The sequence below is a fragment of the Dermacentor albipictus genome, chromosome 1 (assembly GCF_038994185.2).
Source record: "Dermacentor albipictus isolate Rhodes 1998 colony chromosome 1, USDA_Dalb.pri_finalv2, whole genome shotgun sequence".
NCBI lineage: Eukaryota > Metazoa > Arthropoda > Arachnida > Ixodida > Ixodidae > Dermacentor > Dermacentor albipictus.
The window spans coordinates 294,701,708-294,725,301 of NC_091821.1; the positions used below are offsets into that span (position 1 = coordinate 294,701,708).

A 23,594-nucleotide genomic window follows, 5' to 3' on the forward strand; every position below is an offset into this window, starting at 1 on the left:
AAAATTCGTCCTGGTCCGGGACTCGAACCCGGGACCACCGCCTTTCCGGAGCAGCCGCTCTACCATCTGAGGAAACCAGGCGGCTAGCAGATGGCAGGGCGAAGTCGAATTTGTCGACAACACACGAGGCAAAGGCAAATGTTTGACGTAGTAGTTCTGCGGAAACCCGCAAGGTGGAGAGAAGCAATTAATAAAGGGAAAATCAGACTATTACTGCTTTCTGTAATCATGTCCGTCCCCCTCGAAACCGACTTCTTTAGGCGCTCAGCCAGTGGCCACTGCTACACTAGGATAACCTGCTTCTTATGCAAAAAAAAAAAAAGAGTAGTGGCTATTTTCGTATATTCATTCAGTGTCGCACAGGCTTAAAAAAGTTGCAAGTAGATATGATGTTAATGTTACTTTCACTGCTCCCAATAAGCTAGGCAAGATATGCGCTGCCGTACAGAATAAAAAGGAGCGGGTAAAAGGCAAAAAACGAACAGATATTTGTCCAGTGAAGCACAATAAGAACAACAGTTTTACTGACTGTCGTATGGGTGTGGTTTATAACATTCCCCTTAGCTGTGGCCAGTTCTACGTAGGGCAAACGGGGTGGTGTATCAATCAGAGGCTAATGGAACATAAAAGGTCGTTGACCGGTGGATCGCCTTCTAATCTTTCCCTACATTGCCAAGATTGTAACTGCACACCAGAGTTAGATGAATGCGTGATATTGTACAGGCATAAGAATGAAGATACGCGTCTTATGGTAGAGGCATGGCATATCTATAATGGTGGAAGTGCGTGCGTGAGTCAGCCTTCAATTACTTTACATGAGGAAGAGATTAAGTGCCTTAACAGTTATCTCTCACGTAGACCAGCACGTGTACCCAACTGACACGAGGTGTTACCATTCCTGAGCTTGCGCAGATGAGTTTTGGGTCTTCTTTCTTTTTCGCCTCAGTGCTCCCTTCAGTTGATAGTCGGCGTTCGTGTTGTCCACTTCTCTTGTGTCCTGTCTGCACGCTTCACCTCTTTTTTGCATAATGAATCCTTACCAAACTAGCTCAGCTTTCTGTCGTTCCAAGAGAGATAGCTGCTGCCACACTTTTATTGCCTGTTACTGGATGACAGCACCTGTGTAGTGAACAATTGCCAGCACTGGCAAATCAAACTACAGGCACGCGGGTTTATGCAGCAATGGAAGAATCAAAGTAGCAGATGGCCTTAGCTCAGTTTCACTGCAGGCAAATGCCAGGCAGCTCCAACACAGGCTTGAAACAAACAGCTTATTTTTTTCTTTTCTTTTTTCACATTTTCAACTCGCACTGTGGTCCAGCTTTTCAAACTAATTAAAGGAAATTTATCTTCTAATTATAACTGCACATTTGAAGCAGTCATTTGAAGCACAGCTTTTCATATTCATGAAATCTAAAAACACTGTAAGAGCATCTTACGGTTGTGCAATGCACACCTTTATTCCTTCCTGGATGGGCAGTCCTCAAATTTTGTGCTGTATATGCCACCTTGAGGCTAGTACTGTAGCCAATGTTCTATGCCTGAAATGACTCACTTTGATACAGCTTGTCTCGCGTCAAAAGAAGCTCCCCTTATCCCCTTTAAAAGCTCGCTTTGCTCTGCAACAATCTCGACCATGGTGGTCAATGTTGGAGCAGCTTCATTTTTTTACTTCCAAAAAAGAACGTGAAGGTGCACACAACTTTGCACTTTAATGCAAGCTGTTAGCATTTCAACGTATGTTGTGAACATTGAAGAGTTGATATCAGAAACAGGGTAATTCTCGAGTGGCAAGTAGTGAAGCAGGTGTCGTCATTTTTTTAATTGTCTTTGTGCTTTAAAAAAAAGCATCACATTTTGGTAATAAAGTGTGCTTACGTAATTGACGGCCAGGGGCCCCGTGTGCAAGCCATCGGGCGAGTCACCTGGGTAACCCTCCGAGATGAGCCGGATAGAGCTCCAGATCTCCACGCTGCTGTGTCGCCTGCATGGGGGTTGTTATATGACAACCCTGCTCAAGGGATGTGGGCATACTTGGCATTCTGCATCAGGACATGCTTGACTGCGTCTTGTACTAATGCCAGTTGCAATAAAGGAGCTTCAATTCTGTCGCCACACAAGAAGGAGACCACAACAAGTTTTTCATCACTCCTTTGGAGTCCCGCGGACTGGCTAGCTACGTTGCTCATGTGCAGCCACTGCGTAGGCAAACTTATAACCCCTTAACTGCAGATGACGAGTTAACTTGTTGTGAACATTCCCCAATTCCTGCACATGTGTATACACACAGTTTCTTGTAATTTTGACAAATAAATAATACACAATGACTTTTGCTATTTTCGTTCAACAAGATCAGGAAAAATGCAATAGACATCCCTGGTATCATATATTTTAGAAAAAAATGATACAAAATAAACATGTATACGAAAATTTTGCACTTTTACAACCTTTTTTCAATGTTGTCAAGGGAGTTTTTTATTTATTTATTTATTTATTTATTTATTTATTTATTTATTTATTTATTTATTTATCCCAGTACCCACAATGCCAGTTTGGCATTACAGTGGGGAGAGAGAAGTACATATACCATTGACAAATAAAAGCAGTTAATATAGAATACATCAAGAGAAAAAATTACAGTTCAGGGCAAATCGCCGACACAACAAGAAAAAAAAAAAAGCAGAGCATAATCGCACATGCGCGAGGCGAAACTAAGCGGTTCTGGGAACGCAAGCACAAAGTAGAGAAAAAAATTGCAAGTCACACGGCTGAAGCAAAGGCATCACTTGAAGATAGCGATACAACATCACTAGGCAACCTGTTCCATACACTGACCGTCTTAGGAAAAAAAGACATCTTAAAAAGCTCTGTTTTACATCAATACTCTTTAATCTTAAGTGGGTGAGTGCGCCTGGCAGAAGTGTGCTCCAATGGCTTTATGTAGCTATCACGATTGAGGCCGGTTTTAGAATGATATATATTGTGAAAAAATTTTAATCTATGTTTTTCTATGATATTGAAATGTATCGAAACATTAGGCATGGCCTAATGTTTAGGCATGGCCTAAATGTAAATCTATGTAACATTAGGCATGGCCCGAGGTGTGTAGTGTACTACACACCTCAGCAATTATATAGTTAACATGCCGGTGCCAGCATAGTTGAGGGGTCAAGTACACCCCAAGATATCTATATTCACACACGGATGCAAGATTTGTCCCGTTCATGCTATACGTATATACATGTGGTGACACTTGTCTCGTAAAGCCCATCTGCGCAGTTTTGTCAAGATTTATACTTATGCCCCTTTTATCACACCACTCTGGAACCTTGTCTAAATCCTTCTGTAGTTCATTGTGATCATCAAACCTTTCATAACACGATATAAAATGCAGTCGTCCGCAAACCATCGGATGAAAGATGATACGCCAATGGTGATGTCATTCATGTATAACTTGTATAGGTTTAGTACTTCTTTTTCTATATCATGCTATGGGAGAGCTTCATGCACTGCCAACCGTCACCGCACATTGGCACCACCAGTAGTAAAGGGGCACTCAGCAAGTGGCACAGCAGCTGAGCAGTTCCTTGGCATGGCTTTATGCTCTCTTTCTGCCATGTGTGGCAAAGCTCAAATGAAACTTGACCAACAAACACTTACTGTGTGCCATGCTGTTGTTCTGCTACAGAGGGATGGACTAAAAGCAGTGAAGCAAGTGGCAACAAGCTATACCTCATGTTAAAGACTTCTCGCGTGCTTGAAGACGAAAGCACAGATTTCTTGCCTTGGCAACTTTTCAGGATACAATGCCAATTTGCTGTGGAGCACATCTAAGGACTAATGCACAACATAATACAGGATCTGCAAGCGCGTGCAAAACTGTATTCTTGCACTCTCTGACAAAGCACGCGCCTGGTGTCAAGACATGGCATTGCATGTCCTTTAGTGCTCGTGTGGCTGTCAAGGCACCCACTTTTTGCAAGCCTGTTGACGGAATCGTGATGAGTGCAAAATATTACCCAAGGAGAGTGGTGTCTGTTTTGGCTGGCAGGGCATGCGGTGCATTGTCGGGCGCCACAATGGCTGAAACAGGCACCGCTCTTGTAGCGCAATCTTTTGCATTGATCCCGATTCCTACACCAGGCTGAACAGAAGTGAGTGTGTTAGCAGGCACACAAGCAAGAAAGGACACGCATTGCCATGTCTTGATACTAGGTGCTTGCTTCGCGAGAGGGAACGAAAATGCAGTTTGCACGTACTTGCAGACCTCGTAATATTTTGCCCCTGCCTGTACATACTGTCTTGCTAACTTCGTATTGAATAAAATAAAGAAACCATAGAAAAAATAACCCTTCCATAATTACTTACATGTTGCACCTTAACCCTTTGACGGTTTCAGCCTTACATGTACGGCTCCGGTTTTCTGTCCCGCAAGGTCTTCGTCGTACGGGTACGGTTTCGACCCTCCGTTTGAAATTTCGCGCCATAATGACGATGGACGCTTACTGGGAGGTGCTGCCACCTCTTAGGTCTTATAAGAAGCGTTTGAAATTTGTGCTACCTTCTTAGGGAGATAAACAGAATTGACTTCAAGCTTCAGCGCGTCGCGCAGACTGCGGCCACATCCCCTTCGCGGTTTCGGTTTCGCCGCGTGATCGCAACGGAGGCGCGCGAAACGTCATTTTTCTCTTTGTCGGCACTCTCTTGCGAATGCTGTGGAAGTTGATTTCTATCTTGATTGGCGCTGCTCTTAGCTTGTTTATAACCGCCGCTCGCGAGGTATTCTCGCTCTCAGCGGCAACGCGCTTTCGCGGTTTCGGTTCCGCCGCAACGGAGGCGTGCGAAACGTGATTTTTATCTTTGTCGGCACACTATCGCAGGGGCGGCGGAAGTTGATTTCTATCTTGATTGGCACGGCTCTTAGCTCGTTTATCACCGCCGCTCATGAGGTATTCTCGCTCTCTGCAGCTGCGCGGAGACTCGTGTTTCAAGGAGTACCACACTCTAAAATACTATTGAACATATTGCAGTTCTGAGTGATGCCGACACCAAAATACTGTTCCCTGATTTTTTTTACTATTTATTCCCGACTTTATACATCTTGTACATTCAATATCTGCAATAAAATAATTTGACCACCCGGGAAAGTTTTCTTCAAAATAATTCGACCCTCAAAGGGTTAAAGGGCCCCCTCACCAGGTCTGGCCAATGTAAGCTGACAAGCACAGTGCATATAATGCGCATTCCTGATTGTGTTTGCCAAGAATTATATCGCTATATGCCACAGCAAGAGCTGAAATTTCAAACTAAACACCATTTGCCCTTCTCCTCGCAGGTGCCATGCTCCAAGACGGGGGGGGGGGGGGTGAATGACATATGAGCCAGTGCACCTACATACATGTATATGTTGTCATGTCGCTCATAGTGACACATGACACTTCAAGAATTATTGAAGGCAACATCTGTTATATGTGTATATGTTGACTGAATAGACGAATTAAAGTTTAGAGAAATAATAAAACACAAAAACCGAATGTCTGCGTGTTTTTTTTTTTTTTTTATTGAAGTGAAATGTTAGGAGAGTGTTCTTGTTTTACTTCGCACCGCAGTGAGACAAGCTGCCGTTTAATGTGCTTGTTCCCACGTCGTGCAGCTGCACGCACTGAGAGCAAAACTATGTCATTTTCTACCATGTTCCAGCATGCAGTCATATGTCGTGTGCCAAGTCTATCTAATGATTATCGCACTTACCATCTGTCGAATGCTATGCGAACGACTCTTCAAGACATAGCAAGTGGTCTGCACATACCAAACATTCTTAAGCAGATGCCCCATTTTATTCCTTTGATCCCTTTCCACACTTCCATAACAAAAAAAATGCTACAAACTTGCCTTGGCTTTATTATTTGTAGGCTTTATAATGGTTGTGGTCAACAACAACAAAAAAGGCGCCTTTCGATTCTTCTCATCTGCACTCGTGGGCACGCAACAAATCGCAAGCGGTGACGATAGTAGCCCCGTTTAAACTGATACGTTAGAAGCGTACCCTATTCATACGCCGACACTTGTAACACAGCTAAGATATTCACCCACCCTTAGCGGAAATGTGCCGTATTAACATAGTAGTGAAGACAAATGCCGCAGTTTCCACAGCATACCCGTCATGTGTTTCGATGTCACTGGCAGCTAAGCACGCCGATCTCCGTTTCTGTCCCCTCAAAGTGGACATGGCTGCGTTATTGCCGCAGACTTGCCGATATTATTCATTACTGATACGGAAGAAACTGTTTTAATGTGCGTAATGTACTTGTGAAAAGAAAAACAATTGCATTCGGTGCGTTCGGCTTGCTCCGCTGGCCACCATTTTTGTTTTGGTGTCCCGCACTGTTACAGCGGCAGCCGCCTGTTGGTTAACCTGTTCTCATCCCGCAGCAAATGTGGGATGAAAAAAATAATTTTCTTTTCGGGGGAAATTTAATCCGCGTAATTAATCACACCCCTGAATTTGCGGCAATTTTATTGACAAAAAAGTGCAATCATTATGCGAGTGGATACGGTATTTCTATCTCTGCTATTAATGAACCAATTTGAGAAATTCTAGTAGTAGAACGCTCCTAAGAGGGCACATAACTTCAAGCATATAACCAAAATTTGCTATGTGGCCAGGTGAGGGCCCTTAAGTGAAAACTTGAGATTGAACCCTTCCAGTGTCACTGACGTACCGGTACATTTCCACGCTTCTGTCCCGCCATATCATTCATGCACCCCTTATGTTCTTCACTCTCTCCCCACAAGTGCCTTTTTCATTAACCATGTAATTTTTCCCCTTCTGCATAACCAAAAGTAAACCGTTGTGTTACTTTTATAATTTCTGCTAAAAAAAGCAACACTAGGGGTGCATCATCTCCGGAGAAAGCCGACACTGGAAGGGTTAAACAAACAAAAGCCAACAAGAGCACAGTGACAGCGACACAACCAATTCTGAACAAAGCAGTTTCTAATGCTGAATGCTGGGGCTGCCTGTCTCCTTCTGAAGTGTACCCCAGCGCAGCCAATCAGAACTCCAGATGCAGCGAAATGGACATGTCCACTAAGTGGACACTTGCAGAATACCCCTCCCCCCCCCGATAACCGGATGTTCAGATGACTGAGAGATCCTTATACAGTCGACTCCCGATAATTCGAAGCCGCTTAATTGGAATTTTCGGTTAATTAGAAGTGAAGTGCTGGTCCCGTCAGTTTTGCATGTAATCCTATAGAAGAAATCGCTCAATAATTCGAAGTCCTGATCCAGTAATATTGTTTAATCGGAAGTTAATTTTCAGCCGGGATCCTCGAGGTGACCGTCATTCTTTGGTAGAATGCGCAATTTTTCAAGTGTTGCAACAGCCGCCCAAAACGCCATCCTTCTTGGAGCGGCGCGATTATTCATTGCTACGGCTGCCGTGGCCTCTGCGATCAACTCTGGCGGGAGGCGAAGCGGCTCCCGCCAGAGTTGGCTGCCGCGCCTGGCCGGAGCTGATCGCAGAGGCCTTGCGGGTGCCATAGGTGCACGCAGCGCTGCATACTGGCAGTGGCGAGATTGTGCGAGATTAGTCTTGCAGCGTGCGCAGCGTATGTCGAGGCGTGTGTTGGTCGAGCTCCTTTGTGCGGGTAGCTCGTAGGCTAGGTTGTTCCACGGGTGATTCGTAATTGACTGTACCTAGTCGCGCAGTTTATAGCCATGGCAAACCATGGCTCTTATCGCACGCTCGACCTGGCAACGAAAGTCGAGGTTTTGAAGGAAGTTGAGAAGGGAGGTGCCACCAAACAAGACATTGTGTGGAAGTACGGGATCAAGCCGAACATGCTCTCAATCTACATCAAGAACAAGCGCACAATAATGGATGCATTTGAGAACGACAAGTTCAAGACTTCTTGGAAGCGAATGCGCACCGGCGCTTACCCAGAGTTGGAGAAGGCTCTGCTGGTTTGGATTAGGGAGGCCAGGAGCAACAAACTTCCTCTCAGCGGAGACATCGTTGCGATGAAAGCCCGAACGCTTGCAGCAATGTTAGGGATCGATGACTTCGTTTCGTCAGATGGATGGCTGACGCGCTTTAAAGATCACCATGACCTGGTTTTCAAGAGCGTGTGTGGTGAAAAGGCGTCCGTTAACCAGGAAACATGCGCCACGTGGAAGGACGGAAAGCTGCGTGAATGTCTCGCCGAATACAGAACGGAAGACATCTTCAATGCAGATGAGACTGCACTCTTCTATCGGCTTCTACCAGAGAAGACCCTGACATTCAAGGACGACGACTGTGCTGAGGGCAAACACAGCAAGGAGAGAGTGTCGGTGCTGATCGCGGCAAACATGACTGGCACGGAACGATATCGGTTACTTGTGATCGGGAAAGCCGCGAAGCCGAGATGTTTTAAAGGTGTGAAGACACTGCCTGTGGACTATGAGGCGAACAAAAAAGCGTGGATGACGGCCGAAATCTTCAAGAGCTGGATAAGCAAATTGGACCGCAAGTTTGCTGCTTCGAACCGCAAGGTGTTGTTCCTTGTCGATCACTGCAGTGCTCACGTGAATGTGCCAGCCTTGAGTGCAATACGCCTCGCATTTTTGCCTGCAAACACAACAGCTGTTTTGCAGCCAATGGACCAAGGCATCATCAAGAACGTTAAAGTCCTGTACAGGCGGCACCTTCTCGAGCGCATGATTTTGTGTATGGATAGCTCCACAAAGTACGAGGTGAGCCTGCTTAGTGCCATCCACATGTTGGCACGAGCATGGGATCGTGTGAAGCAAGAAACAATCGCAAACTGCTTCAGGGCTTGCGGTTTTGTGGCAGCTTCTTCGGAGGATGCCTCTGAAATTTTAGCGGAGGAAGCGTCAACAAGCGAGCTTGACGGCACTGATTTTGGTGATGCTCTCGGGGACGTCAATTTTGAAGATTACGTCGCCGTAGACAAGGCGGTCGAAACGTGCAGTGCACTGCTGGGTAGCGAAATTGTAGAGATTATTCGGCCCCAGGAAGTGACCCAGGAAAGCGACGATGACGTTGAAGGCGAGCCGCAACCTAAGGCTGCCGACGTAGCTGCGGGCCTTGCTCTCGCGGAGCGCTTTTTTGCCGCTGAAGGTAATGCGGAAGAAGCGTTCCGCCACATCTACAGCCTGCCGAACTTGCTTTCAGCAGCGCGATTCGGCAAGAAGAAGCAAAGCAAGACGACCGACTATTTTTCTTAGAGAAAATACTCGATTTCACCACAAATAAAGTGCTGTTTTTTGTGTGTTGTGCTTAATTGGAAGTTCGGTTAATTCGAAGTTTTTTGAGGTCCCCGTGAACTTCGTATTAACGGGAGTCGACTGTGTAATTTGCAGAAGATTCAAGAATGGTGCTGAATGCTCAGAAGACCGTTTGCATGAAAACAACTAGGATAATAAATGTTTCACATTTTCAGTACCCACTTGCAACCGTATGTAGAGGTCACTGAATTCAAATACACCTGGGTGCCATGATAACTAACATATTAAAATAAATTGGCACAAATAAAACGTTTGCGCATTCCCTTTCCACAAACTCTGCTTCCTCAGGCATAAATCTAAGCATGCACCAGATGAAACGAAACATTTAGCATACACTTCAATTATTATATGCAAACTCGAATACGCAGTCATTGTTTGAGACCCACATATGAAAGTTAACCGTGTAACGCCGAAATTATTAAACCACAGCAGGGAAAATTGTTGCAGAAAAAAATTGTTGCAGGAGATTTTACCGTATTTACACGATTGTAAGTCGACCTATTTTTTTTTTAATTTGAAAATCTAAAGTGGGGGGGTCGACTTATAATCAAAACCAAAACATGGCACCGGCAAAAAAACGAGACCAACGGGATCTACAACATAGTTGCAATTTAATGTTTGCTCTACGGCCCTACCTGTAGCTTTTCGCTATCCCGCGTGTTTGTTCGCTTTTTGGAAGGGTTTTTCAGCATTTTTGAGTTTTACAGTGCACACAACACTCACGGGGAACTGTCAATAGTTGATGGAATCGCTGCTGTTCCCTTCGCGGTGGCACTTTCACAACGGCGGTGCTTGCGGGGAGTATCGGTAGTTCATGGAAGAGCAGAGACCACTCACGTGTTTCTTTTTCCCTGTAGCTCTAAGCTTTCTCTACGCTCTTAGTTTGACCAAAGGCATTGGTTTCACACGTTCAACTTGACTGCTGGCTACGTGCTCCTTCCATGCTTCCTCAGTCATGAGTGCTCCAGGCCCACTAATCATTCGGCACTCATTCGTTCAAGAGGGCTGCCATCTTTTACGCCGAAGAAACAAATCACTGCGCAGCGGGCTGCAAGTTCGATGTTTCTGAACAGGTGGTGCGAGAGTGGCGACTGCAGCAAAGCGAAATTTTCACCTGTGACGGCAAGTGAGGAATTTCCCACATGCAGAAGTCTGGATGCTTTCCGGAGCTGTAGGCCAAGCTTGTGGCGTACGTCGCTGAAATGCGTGATCGGTCCCTGCCAGTGAAGTGCGGCATGGTCATGAAACAAGCCCGGATCTTCGCCTTTTAAGGACCTGCTCCGCAGCGAGTACGAGTGGCTGGCAGCAGAATACCGCGAACTTGCACCAACCGGACCTGTCAAATGAGCCTCCCTGACGGCTGTGTGTGGTTGGGTGCACTCGGCGTGAGCTGCTGTTCCATGAGATGTCATGGTGCGGTCGTTTGCCAAATGTGGAATTTCGCTGGACGACAAAGTGCTGTGGGACCATAGCAGCGTTGACGATGGCAGCACTAGTTAAGACGAGTAGTCCAGTGACCATGTCAGCTACCAATAAATTTTCGTTATCGAATTCGCCCTCGGGTATGCTCTTCTGTTGTTGTTTTTTTTTCCTGTCACATGCGATATGGCGGGGTCGACTTACATTCGAGTCGACTTACAGTCGTGTAAATACGGTAACTTCATTTAGCCTTCATAATCGAATGCCACCAATACTTTGTGTGAGGACTGTGTTTTCTATGAACTTATAGAATGTGAAGGTACGCCACAAATTTATGACATCTGGCAGTTAGGCCAGAAACTGTTGCACACATATAGCAAAAAAACAAAATCAGTTTGAGGCAGTTCCTTGCTTTACTTGTGCAAAACTGTTTAGTTTGCACTTAATATAGAAACATATTTAACAAATGGGTGGTCCTAATTTTTCTGGTAACCTATGGCTGTTGAAAATACTGAAAATGGTTGAAACTTTTGTTCAAACAGAGGTGCACATTGAACTTTAAGCACATAAAAAATAGTCTGTTCCTTGCACCCTGGTTGCTTGCATGGTTGGTGTGTGCTGTTGACGGCTAGCCAGTGTCTGGTGCTGTCAGTGCTAATGCAGACTACAGGGAGGTGGCATAGCCAGGGAGGGGGGAGGGGCACATCAGGCATGTGCCCTCCCTTCTATCCTTTAAATTTATCTGTATCAGGGATGCCTGACAACACCCACCTGCACCAACCCCATCAAGTGCATGACCCTCACCTCGGAAAAAGGATTCCTCGCTACAGGCACCTATTTCATACAACTTCCCTTCCTCTTATACACCTCTTGTCGCTTATATCCTCTGGCAAAAGGCGTGCGCGAAGCCTCTCCTTACGGTAAAAGGATGTAATGTCCATACTGTGTCAAAATAAAAAAAAAAGCTTTCCTAGTTTTTCGAAAACACGTTGCTACAACCAATGAGCGCCGCAAATGCTGAATGTCACGACATACCGTAGCCAAAGTGGTAATGCTAAAATTTACTGTATTCTCAAGCTCACTACAGACCCATCATTATCTCTAGGATGTAAACAATGCGAAGAAAATTTTGGAAGCATAAACTGACTTTATGTTCACAAAATCTGTAGAAAATAGTTGACATTACACGTGTGAGCATATCATTGATTGCAGCTACGAACAATGGTTCTTAGACTTCGCTAATGTTCCTCGATGGCACCGCATGCCAGCGCATGAATGTCAGCATGAATGTCAGCACATCTTGTAAGTGTGAGTTACAGACAACCAGCACTTGAGCCAGAAAGCATACTCTTATTCATTCATTCATTCATTCATTCATTCATTCATTCATTCATTCATTCATTCATTCATATACCCTAAAGGCCCATTCGGGCATTACATAGGGGGAGGGGGGCCAGTTACAATTACAAACGTGTAAAAAAGAACATTGGTAAGATACAGTGACAACTATATACAGAAAGAATAACATATGCAAGTAAGCATTCAACACATAAATAATCACACATTTAGGCAAATCTTCAACTTCTTAACAAAAGCATCATGGTTAATGGCAGATACAATGTCCCTCAGTAGTTTATTCCAATGATATATAGCCAAAAGTAATGGTGAACAACGATACAGATTAGCGCGAGCAAAAAAGGGTTGCACTTTAAATGGGTGATCAAAACGCTGAAAAATATTATGAGCTGCATTGATGTAAGATTCGCGGAACAGGGATCTACTATGATAAAGCGCGTGAAAATGCGGTAACAATGTTATTAGTTGGCGGTTTTGAAGAGAGGGCAATGAAAGTGATTCCTTGATATCCGTAACACAGTAGTTTCGCGAGTATTTTTTTGCGATATATCTTACTGCTTTATTTTGTATTGCTTCAAGTTGATCGATCAGATAGGTTTGATGCAGATTCCAAATAATGGATGCGTACTCCACCTTTGAACGAACAAGCGTAGTGTACGCTAATAACTTAGTAGCAGAGTTCGCCAAGTATAAGTTACGTTTAATGAAGCCGAGTGTTTTGGATGCCTTACCGGTTATGGTATTAATGTGTTCGTTCCAAGATGAATCGGAGGATAAATGAACTCTGAGATATAGACAGGGGATAGGCTGCACCTAATCGAAATGCCATGAATCTGCGATAACTGGTGTTAAAGAGCGAACATCGATATCAGAAGCATTCAGCCAAAATGCTACTGACTGTCATCTAGTCAATGCAACTGAGTCTAAGATTGTAGCATTTACAGAAACATGGCTGAATTTAGGCCGTTTTCTACCTTCCCGGATTTGAACATTTGCTGGCACGATCGTGAAGAGGTGGTGTTTTCCTGGCTACGCACCACAGCCTCGATCCAGTGTTGAGATCCATCGACAAAAACTATTTTGCATTACAGAGCTGGTCTAACGAGTCGTCTATCTGTGGGAGTGGGGAGACATCCTTCGTGATTTTATTCAGCAGACGATAATAGATGCAAAAATGCAGAGCTCCATCCTTTTTCATTACTAAGACGAACACTATAAACACCACGGTGGCTCAGTGCTGTATTCGAAATTTCTCCCCAGTTATCAGCTATACACGCTGCAGTGGCTCGGTGCCATTTTCAAAATTTCTCCCCAACTATCAGCTAAACATGTTGCGGTGGTTTGGTGCCGTCTTCGAAATTTCTCCCCAATTATCAGCTATACACGCTGCGGTGGCTTGGCGCCGTCTTCGAAATTTCTCCCCAACTATGGGCCATACACGCTGCAGTGGTTCGGTGTCTTCAAAATTTCTCCCCAACTATCAGCTATACATGCTGCAGTGGCTCGGTGCCATCTTCGAAATTTCTCCCCAACTGTCAGCTATACATGCCGTGGTCTTTTTTTTTTTTTTTGTCTTGCCACCCTTGGTGTCAGCAACGGCAGTGTAGTCGGACCATGATTCGCTTGTAATTGGAGTCTTGCAGGGGCTTTCGAGTTACCCATGTCTCAGATGCAATTGGATAAAGTCTGTGCTTCTCGAGCAAGCAGCGGAACGCACAGCTGCTTTTGGCTGCTGCACGCGATGGTGCAGTGGTCCCCTCCAACAGCCATGCTGCGTGTCCCCTGGCAAGGCAGCTTGCTTGCTTCGTTGCTGCCTGTATGTGTGTGTTCCACTCCACTTTTTGTTGGCTTCGTGATCACTTGCCGCATTTTCTCTCGTCTTCACCGTTTTTACGATCTCTCATGCTTTCTACTTGAATAGCTTCATGTTTCGCGCATCAGTTCAGAGCGCGCTTACCAGAAGCATTGGGCCGATGTCTTCCGCGTGGTCGCCCCTGAACGCAAGTCACTGTATTTCACATTACTTTGTCATAATGGTTCAGCACCAGCTCTTTATGGCCTCCCCAAGGTTCACAAGCCCGACGTCCCCATGCGTTAAATTGAAGATTTTGAATTGAAGATACACGCTCCCCCCTCCACCAGCTATCAGGATTATTTTTACTAAAGTAATGGAGGGGGCTAGTTGGTGAACGTTCATGGTTATATTGCGCTCAGTTTTACACAGACGATATTAAGAAAGGACAGGACGTGGACGGACTTGCGCTACGTCCGTCCACGTCCTGTCCATTATTTTTACGTCGTGTCATTTCGCCCCTTGTCAGACAATGTGCCACTCATATCTGCAACTCCTATGGCTCGACGGACAAAGTCCGTCACGTCATACAGGATAAAAACGACATTTTGGTCTCTTTTAACGTGAAATTGCTTTTCACTAGTGTGCCAACGGAACTAGCCGTGAATGTATGCAAGACTGCTCTGGAGTCGGATGCAACTCTACCCGAAAGATTGCCTGTCGACGCACCGGACCTGGCTCGGCTGCTTCAGTTTTGTTTGTCAAAGACATGCTTTACGTTCCAAAGAGTTTCTACAAACAGGTCCACGGAATGGATATGGGAGCTTCTATATAGGTAAACGCCACTAATTTCACAATGGAAGCACTTGAAAATCGAGCGCTCTTTTCGTTTAGCCCTGCTCCGAAGGCATTTTTTTGCTACGTGGACGACTGTTTTTGCATCATTCACAAAGAAGCAGTTCAGTCGTTCACTTCCCACCTGAACAGCATGGAAGCAGCGATCCAATTCACGGTGGAAGAGGAGGTCGACAACAAACTCCCGTTCCTTGATTTGCTGATTGAAAGAAAGGGGTCTACTTTGTCGTTCGAAGTTTTCAGAAAGTCAACTCGCACAGGATGCTACTTGCATTTCGGCTCTATGCAACTTGCTTCTCATAAAAGGGCAGCGGTTTGCACACTCCTATGACGCACGGAGAAAATCTGCACAAGACCAGATGACTACACAGCCGACGTAAGCGTGATACGGCGGAAACTATCAGCCTGTAGTTACCAGTGTTCTTTCTTGAATGCTGTTGAAGAACAAATGGCACATCCACAGTTACCCTATGCTGCCTCAGGTCAAAAGCGCACCGGAATACCATATATCCCGTCCACATGTGAAGCTCTAAGCCGTGCAATAAAAACAGCGCTAAACGACGGGACGAGCGAAGGGACACAGACAACAGCGCTGAGAACCGCCGATGAACCAACCAGCCCAAATGCGTACTCTTTTGCAGTTTATCTCTAAGCCGTGTTCTGCATTCTCACAATGTTCAAGTGGCACACATTCCAAACCAGAAACTACGACAATCGCTCATCAATGTTAAGGACAAATCACTAAAAGAGAAATTCCCAGGTGTTGTGTACGTTGTCCCATGCTCGGATTGTGACTACATGTATATTGGCAAAACTGGCGACTTTGAGAGGCGTTTTAAACAGCACAATTATGACGTGAGAAAAGAAAATGTGAAATCCACTGCTTTCGCTGAGCATACCACTTCAAGCAGCCACATAATGGACTGGAGGACAGCATGTGTCCTTGCCAGGGAAAAGGGGCTATCTCGACACCTGTATCTTGAATCACTCATGATTCAGACTACGCCACACACACTGAACAGAAGCAATGGCAATCTACCGTCAGTGTATATGAACTGCCTGCGTCACGTGTTCCAAGAGCTGCTCGAACAGCTGCGTTTATTTTACCTGTGAACAAGGCTCCCATGTTAGAGCCGAAACGTCTCCTTTTCTTTTAAATTTTACTTTGGTCGGCGAAGTGCCCTGGGTTTTTGTCTACCTTTTCACCATGTTCCATCCCTACCAGATGGGCTTCCGTCAAACACTGAACTTCAGTTTAGAAGCCTACCACATTAGAAAATTTGGTAGCAAGTGCTTTAGCACCCCTTCCCTTGATCTTTTGATGCTGAATTTGATCTTCTGGGTGCGGCTATCGGGGGTTCAGATTGCAAAGAAAAAGAAGAAGAATACTGTATTTACTCGCATAATGATCGCACTTTTTTTGTCAAGAAAATTGACGCAAATTCAGGGGTGCGATCATTACGCGAGTTAAATTTTCCGTGAAAAAAAAAATTTTTTTTTTCGTCCCGCGTTTGCTGCGGGATGCGAGATTGCGGGTGCGGGACACTAAAACAAAAATGGCGGCTGGCGGAGCAAGCCGAATGCGCCGAACGCGATTTTTTTTCTTCTTGTGAGTACATTACGTGCATTGAAACAGTTTCTTTTGTATCAGTGATGAATATTATCGTTAATATCGGCAAGTTTGCGGCAATAACGTAGCCATGTCCACTTTGAGGGGACAGAAACAGGTGGGCGCGCTTAGCTGCCAGTGACATAGAAACTGTGGGGTCTGAGGTGGGATTCTCACACCGTACTCTTGGGACAAAGGAACGACAACACAGTAGTGCAAACGATCACAAGGGCATTTATTGCACCTTTCATACATCAATGCCTGCTAGCCGAGTTGCTATCCACAAACATGCCGATGGGCGCGCGACAAATCTAGAAGTCCGACTCACCGCGTCCTCGCGAGCGAATATGTTCGCCCATGCTGGATCCCAGCGCCTGGTCGTTCGCGTGTACGGTCACGCGAATGTGGCGCGTTCGAAGGCGGCCACGCGAGGCGGTCTCGCAGATGCATCGGTCGCCGCGCGCGCGGAATGTCCGCGCTGTTCGGCGACCCGCCGGGGAAGAGAGTTGCTGCACGTGCGGCACGTCCGTTCCGCTTCGTATCGAACCCAAGAGAGCAAGCGCCTTCCTTTCGGCGCCCAAGTAACCTCGCAGCGGCGCGACGCTCGCGCCATCTCTCGGACTGCGCTTCAACCACATCGACCGCGCTGACGTCACGCAGGCCACGCGGCGAAGCGGGACCACAGGAGAGGCGCTATGCGGGAAAAACATCAGGGGAGGCGCAAGGGTCGCGCATCCCCACAAAACACATGACGGGCATGCTGCGGAAACTGCGGCATCTGTCTTCGCTACTATCCTAATACGGCACGTTTCCGCTAAGGGTGGGCGAATATCTTAGCTGTGTTACAAGCGTCGGCGTATGAATAAAGTACACTTTTAACGTATAAGAGTAAACGTGGCTACTGTCATTGCCGCGCGCGATTTATTGCGTGCTCACGAGTGCAAAAGCAGATGAAAAGAATCGAAATGCGCCTTTATTGTTTTTGTTGACATCAGCCATTATAAAGGCAACCCATAATAAAGGCAAGTTTGGTTGTACCTCATTTTGTCATGGAAGTGCGGAAAGTGATGAAAGTAATGAAATGAGGCATCTACATAAGAATGTTTAGTGCGTGCAGGCCGCTTGTCTTGTCTTAAAGAGTCGTTCGCGTAGCATTCGACAGGTGATAAGCGCAATCATTATTCGCTAGTATTAGCACACGACGTATCGCTGCGGCAAGTTCGGGGTGCGATCATTACGCTGGAAATAAAAAAAATCGAATTTTGACGACAAAATTTAGGGGTGCGATCATTACGCGAGTGCGATCATTATGCGAGTAAATACGGTAATTTTTTGCGTTTTGTTGCACTTGGTTGGCTGTATTGCGCTTGTGATGTTGGCATGCTATCACCCTGGATATGTTTTTCCCTTTCCCTTGCTTCACTCTGGCATATATAAGGTGTGCTATCCTTGCCAATAAAACCAGTTGTTAGTCAGCACTTAGGTGTACGTGTCTCCCTTCTTGTGGCTGTATGTTTGCGCTGTACTCATATGTATCAAGTTTCATGTACCCTGTGTGATTGTTGCATGGTCAGACACGATACATGGAATTAAGCTACATGCGGTCGGTCGGCGGTTCGGTGCGTGGAAGCATTCCTTCAAGTTTGTCCACATGATGAAGCTGGCTCAGGAGGCCACCAACGATTACGTCAGCCCTTTGGGCAACGTAGCTTTTGTTCTATTAGTACACAATAACAATAACACGCAGTATGATTCTGGCATTAGAGTTCTATCCCCGTTTCAGCATCTCCGCAAACTTGTTACCGTTTGCAGTTTGCTGGGTAACCGGAGACACGTACGGCAGGAACAATGCTGGTAGCGATAACTGATGACGCAGTGTCTAACCGGAGAGCATGTGAAACTAATACTGCAACTTGCATATTCTATCTAACTGCTGGTGTACGGTGTTGGTAGCAACATAATCATTAATGTGCCGTACTTTTTTAGTAAGACCCTTTGATAACAACACTAACTGCACAAAAATCTACTGTTCGAATGCATTGTATTTAGACAAATCATCGCAAGATGTCGCCACCAGCTTTCCTACTGATGCTGTCCACAGCATCGGAAACCTGGTAATCCGTAAATGTTAGGACGTTTGCACATACGCTTTGTGTGCGCTCGTGCATACGCTTCGTGTGTAGTCAGTGTAAGACACACAACACATGCAACCCATTCCAAAAAGTCTTCCAGATGGTAAGACAAGCCAATGACATCACACGTCACCGAAATGAATCTCCTAAACTCGTGACGTAAAACTGTTTACATATAGGACCTACACTGGTGGAATACATCAACAGGTGCAGCACTTTCCTATTCGGTGCTCACACAAACTTCAAAATTTAACTAAATTGTGTTCTACGCTGCATTTGCTATTGCTGGGCTTGGTGGCTGTGCCACGATACTGTCATCCAACCCGCTGATTTCTGCCATGCAGGTGTTTCCTCCCCTCGTCACCGACATGCTCTTGTTTGCCCTGCTGCCTGCATCTTCGTACGCCATGGCTCCTGCCAAGCCATTCCGTTCAGAGCACTACGGTGGCCCATCTTGCCAACCGCTCGCTTCAAAGTGCTTGCCAGCGCCGCCACCAAAGCTGCTGACCATCGACTTAACCTGGCCCGCCCCATTGTCATCGACTACAACTGGCGCGCCTACTCCAATAAAGCTGCAGCAACCACGCACAACACTTTGTGGTCTCGGTGGCTGTGCCACAATACTGTCATGCAACCCGCTGATTTTTCCCATGCAGGTGTTTGCTCCCCTCGTCACCAAGATGCTCTTCTTCGCCCTGCTGCGTGCATCTTCGCACTCCATGGCCCTCACCGAGCCATTCCGTTCGGAGCGCTATGGTGGCCCTTCTGGCCAAAAGCTTGCTTCAAAGCACTTGCCAGCGTCGCCACCAGAGCTGCTGACCATCGACTTAACCTGTCCCGCACCACTGTGATCGACTACAACTGGCGTGCCTACTCCTATAAAGTTGCGTCAACTGCGCACGGCACCCTGTGGGCCCGGTGGCTGTGCCACGATACTGTCATCCAACCCGCTGATTTTTGCCATGCAGGTGTTTGCTCCCCTCGTCACCGACATGCTCTTCTTTGCCCTGCTGCCGGCACGTTCGTACGCCATGTCTCCTGCCGAGCCATTCTGTTCGGAGCCCTACGGTGGCCCATCTTGTGAACCGCTTGCTTCAAAGTACTTGCCAACGCCATCACCAGAGCTGCTGACCACCGACTTAACCTGGCCCGCCCCACTGCCATCGACTACAACTAGCGTGCCTACTCCTATAAAGCTGCGGCAACCACGCACGGCACCCTGTGGTCTCGGTGGCTGTGCCACGATACTGTCATGCAACCCGCTGATTTTTCCCATGCAGGTGTTTGCTCCCCTCGTCACCAAGATGCCCTTCTTTGCCCTCCTGCGTGCATCTTCGTGCTCCATGGCTCTCGCCGAGCCATTCTGTTCTGAGCGCTATGGTGGCCGTTCTGGCCAAACGCTTGCTTCAATGTACTTGCCAGCGCCGCTACCAGAGCTGCTGACCATCGACTTAACCTGGCCCGCCCCACTGTCATCGACTACAACTGGCGTGCCTACACCTATAAAGCTGCGACAACCGCGCACGGCACCCTGCGGGCTCCGTGGCTGTGCCACGATACTGTTACCCAACCCGCCAATTTTTGCCATGCAGGTCAGTCAAGCGCACTGCCTTTTTAGTAGAAAATTTAGCAACTATTGTCTTCTGCAGCTGCCAAGCCCCCGGTGTTGCCTTTCTATGGAAGCCTGCCTAGATGACGCCAAGAATCGTTCATGCCACAACAACTTATATTTTTATAAGCTTAAGGACATGAATCCATTAGAAGCATATGCCAAATCCGAAGTAGTAGTCCTCCGCCACTGCTGTGAAACTCTCAAATTAACAATCGAATCAAAAGAAACTGAGCGTGCTCCCCGTCTTGGATGCCACTCAACCGGGCACTTTCGCCCAATAATAGTGGAATTTGCCTTCTTCAAAACCAAGGAGTTAATACTTTTTAAAGGCACTACGCTAAAGGGAACTAATTATAGCGTTGGGGAGGACTTTTCATGCCCTGTGCGTGCTGCGCGCAAACCGCTCGTTGCATTCACTCGAAGCAAATCAACAGCATTTTCACTGCGATACAAAACATAATGGCAACAAGCAGTGCAGAAACAAGGGACTTTATCTATGTGTATTTCAATTTTAACCTCACCCAATTAGTCACGGAAGCGACACACATCGCACATGACTCTTCAAACATTCTGGACTTGATACTAACTAATCTTCCAGAAAGTTTATCATCCCTTACATATCTCCGCGAAATTAGCCATCATAAAGTCTTGCATGCCACCTTCACCTTTATACCGGAACAATGCCAAACTTGCCTCAAAATTATTCGCTTATATGACAGAGGTAATTATGAAGCCATCAATAATCAACTGCAAGCTTTTTTTTCCAAATTTTGAAGCAGGCTTTCATGACCAATCTGCTCAAGCTAAATGGCTAACTTTCAAAACTAAAATGACAGAACTAGTGATCGAATTTACCGTATTTACTCGCATAATGATCGCACTTTCTTTTTCAGAAAAATTGACGCAAAATCAGGGGTGCGATCATTACGCGGGTTAAATTTTCACAAAAAGAAAAAAAAAATTTTTCGTCCCGCGTTTGCTGCGGGACACCAAAACAAAAATGGCGGCCGGCGGAGCAGGCCGAACACACCGAACGCTTGTTTTTTTGTTCTTCTCGTGAACACATTACGTGCATTGAAACAGTTTCTTCCATATCAGTAATGAATAATATCGTTAATATCGGCAAGTTTGCAGCAATAATGCAGCCATGTCCACTTTGAGGGGAGAGAAACAGACGGGCGAGCTTAGCTGCCAGTGACATGGAAACACATGGCCGGCATGCTGCGGAAACTGCGGCATCTGTCTTTACTACTATCCTAATACGGCATGTTTCCGCCAAGGGTGGGTGAATATCTTAGTTGTGTTACAAGCGTCGGCGTATGAATAGGGTACACTTTTAACGTATCAGTGTAAACGTGGCTACTATCGTTGCCGCTCGCAATTTGTTGCGTGCCCACGAGTACAGATGAGAAGAATCGAAAGGCGCCTTTTTTGTTGTTGTTGACCACAACCTTTATAAAGCCTACACATAATAAAGGAAAGTTTGGTTGCAGCTTTTTTTTAGTCATGGAAGTGCGGAAAGTGATGAAAGTAATGAAATGGGGCACCTACTTAAGAATGTGTGGCGCGTGCAGCTCACTTGGTTTGTCTTGAACAGTAGTTCGCGTAGCATTCCACAGATGGTAAGCGCGATCATTATTCGCTAGACTTGGCAAACGACATATTGCTGCGGCAAGTTCGGGGTGCGATCATTATACGGGAAATAAAAAAAAGCAAATTTTGATGACAAAACTCAGGGGTGCGATCATTACGCGAGTGCGATCATTATACGAGTAAATATGGTATTCCCACCATAACATTTCGTGCCAACCATAATAACCCATGGTTCTCCAAGACTTTTATAAACTCTTGAAAACACGCTTATTCTGCGCAGCAAAATTCAACCCAAGCGTATACCCATGGTACAAGTATTATGCAGCAGAGGATGCGTATCTGCAATCTGTTTGGAGCGCTAAACGCACATTTTTTGGAACAGACCTGCCGAGGATATTAACCAACAACCCGCAAGAATTCTGGCAAATACTAAACCCTCAACAGACACGCACTATCACTCTAACTAATGCACTTGGACACGTGGTCAGTGACATTGAATGCGCGAACATATTTAACACCGCCTTCTCATCCGTTTTCACTAAAGAATTTGACGTACAGTATAAGCTCGTTAATTCGAACCGCAAGGGGAAGCCGCTTCAGTTCGAATTAACGAAAGTTCGAACTAACGAAAGTGAAGGAGGGCAACAGTACACTGCGATTTGGAAGCACTAGGGCATGTCAGAAATTTGGAGTGTCAGAAAGTGATGGCGTGTGCCGCGGGCACACGCCATCTTCAAGTCGAAGCTCTGGGTCCGACTGTGCCACACCACCGATGTCCACCGAAACGAACGTAAGCCGAGGCTTAACACCATCACAATGAATCGCAACGGCCGATACCTCCTAAGCTGAAAATAGAGGTGCACAACCAATGAATACTGCCGAGACAAAGACGCTGAACATGTGAAGGTGGCGAAGGGCCTGATTCGTTGGTTCTTGATTGCAAGCGCAGCTGCGACGTACTTGATTCGCTGTGTTTTGGAGCTTGCCGTGCCATCACCGCACAACATTAGCAGCTGTACAAGATTTGCAAAGCCTCCGAGATTCACAACGGGCAAGAAGTCTCGGAGGTTACGTAGAACGGAGAGGCGGCAGCCGCCACTGTCTTCTGGCTGACCCCGCGTCGGTTAGATTTTTTTCCGATTTTGCCTTCTCTCGCCGTTCTCTCCGTTTCGGAGGCAATACAGCCTTGTGTGTAGGCAGTAGGCGCACTTCTCTGGCCGTGTGCCAGGCGAGCGTAGTTCGAATTATCCGTGAGGGAACCTTCTCGCGTTCGAATTAACGGACTTTTTTATACATAGACTTCTGTGGAGCTTGGCCGGACCAAATCGTACAGTTCGAATTATCCATAAATTCGAATTATTGAAGTTCGAATTAACGAGCTTTCACTGTACCACTTACCTGTCGTAACTGCTTATCCAATACCACCAATGCCATCAACCACATTTTCTACACATGGAATCGCCTATTATCGAAAACATTATGCCATCATCCTCGTCGGGTACTGACAAAATCACTTCCAATCTCTTAAAAAATAGCACGTCTCCACGGCATACTTATCGCTACTGTTTGAGCAATCACTGCACATAGGTACCATACCCACTGACTGGCAAGTGGGAAAGGTCATTCTAGTCTTCAAATCAGGTAACAAAGAATCACCTCTTAGTTACAGTCCCTTTTTCTAACTAGTGTGCCATGCAAAATCATGGAACATGTCAGTTATTCTCACATACTGAATTTTCTTGATTCGAATAATTTTCTTCATCTCTCTCAGCATGGGTTTCGTAAGGGATTGTCCTGCGAAACACAATTGGCCATTTTCATTCTTCATCTGCATATCAATCTTGATTTCTAACGTTCAAACTAACGTAATCGCTCTGAACTACGCTAAGGATTTTGACAAAGTGTCTCACAAATGCTTATTGCTTAAATTT

At 46.0% G+C, this 23,594-nt stretch overlaps 1 protein-coding gene across 10 annotated transcripts in view; it reads right to left on the bottom strand.

Annotated features, from left to right (window-relative positions):
- LOC135921906 (N-acetylneuraminate (7)9-O-acetyltransferase) overlaps nucleotides 1-23,594 on the bottom strand; it is a 243,303-nt gene that overhangs the window by 189,886 nt on the left and 29,823 nt on the right. For all 10 annotated transcript variants that reach the window (XM_065456310.2, XM_065456312.2, XM_065456308.2 and 7 more), the window contains exon 5: nucleotides 1,879-1,984. In XM_065456310.2, the coding sequence (XP_065312382.1) occupies nucleotides 1,879-1,984 (106 nt within the window). The remainder of the gene's footprint in view (nucleotides 1-1,878; nucleotides 1,985-23,594) is intronic.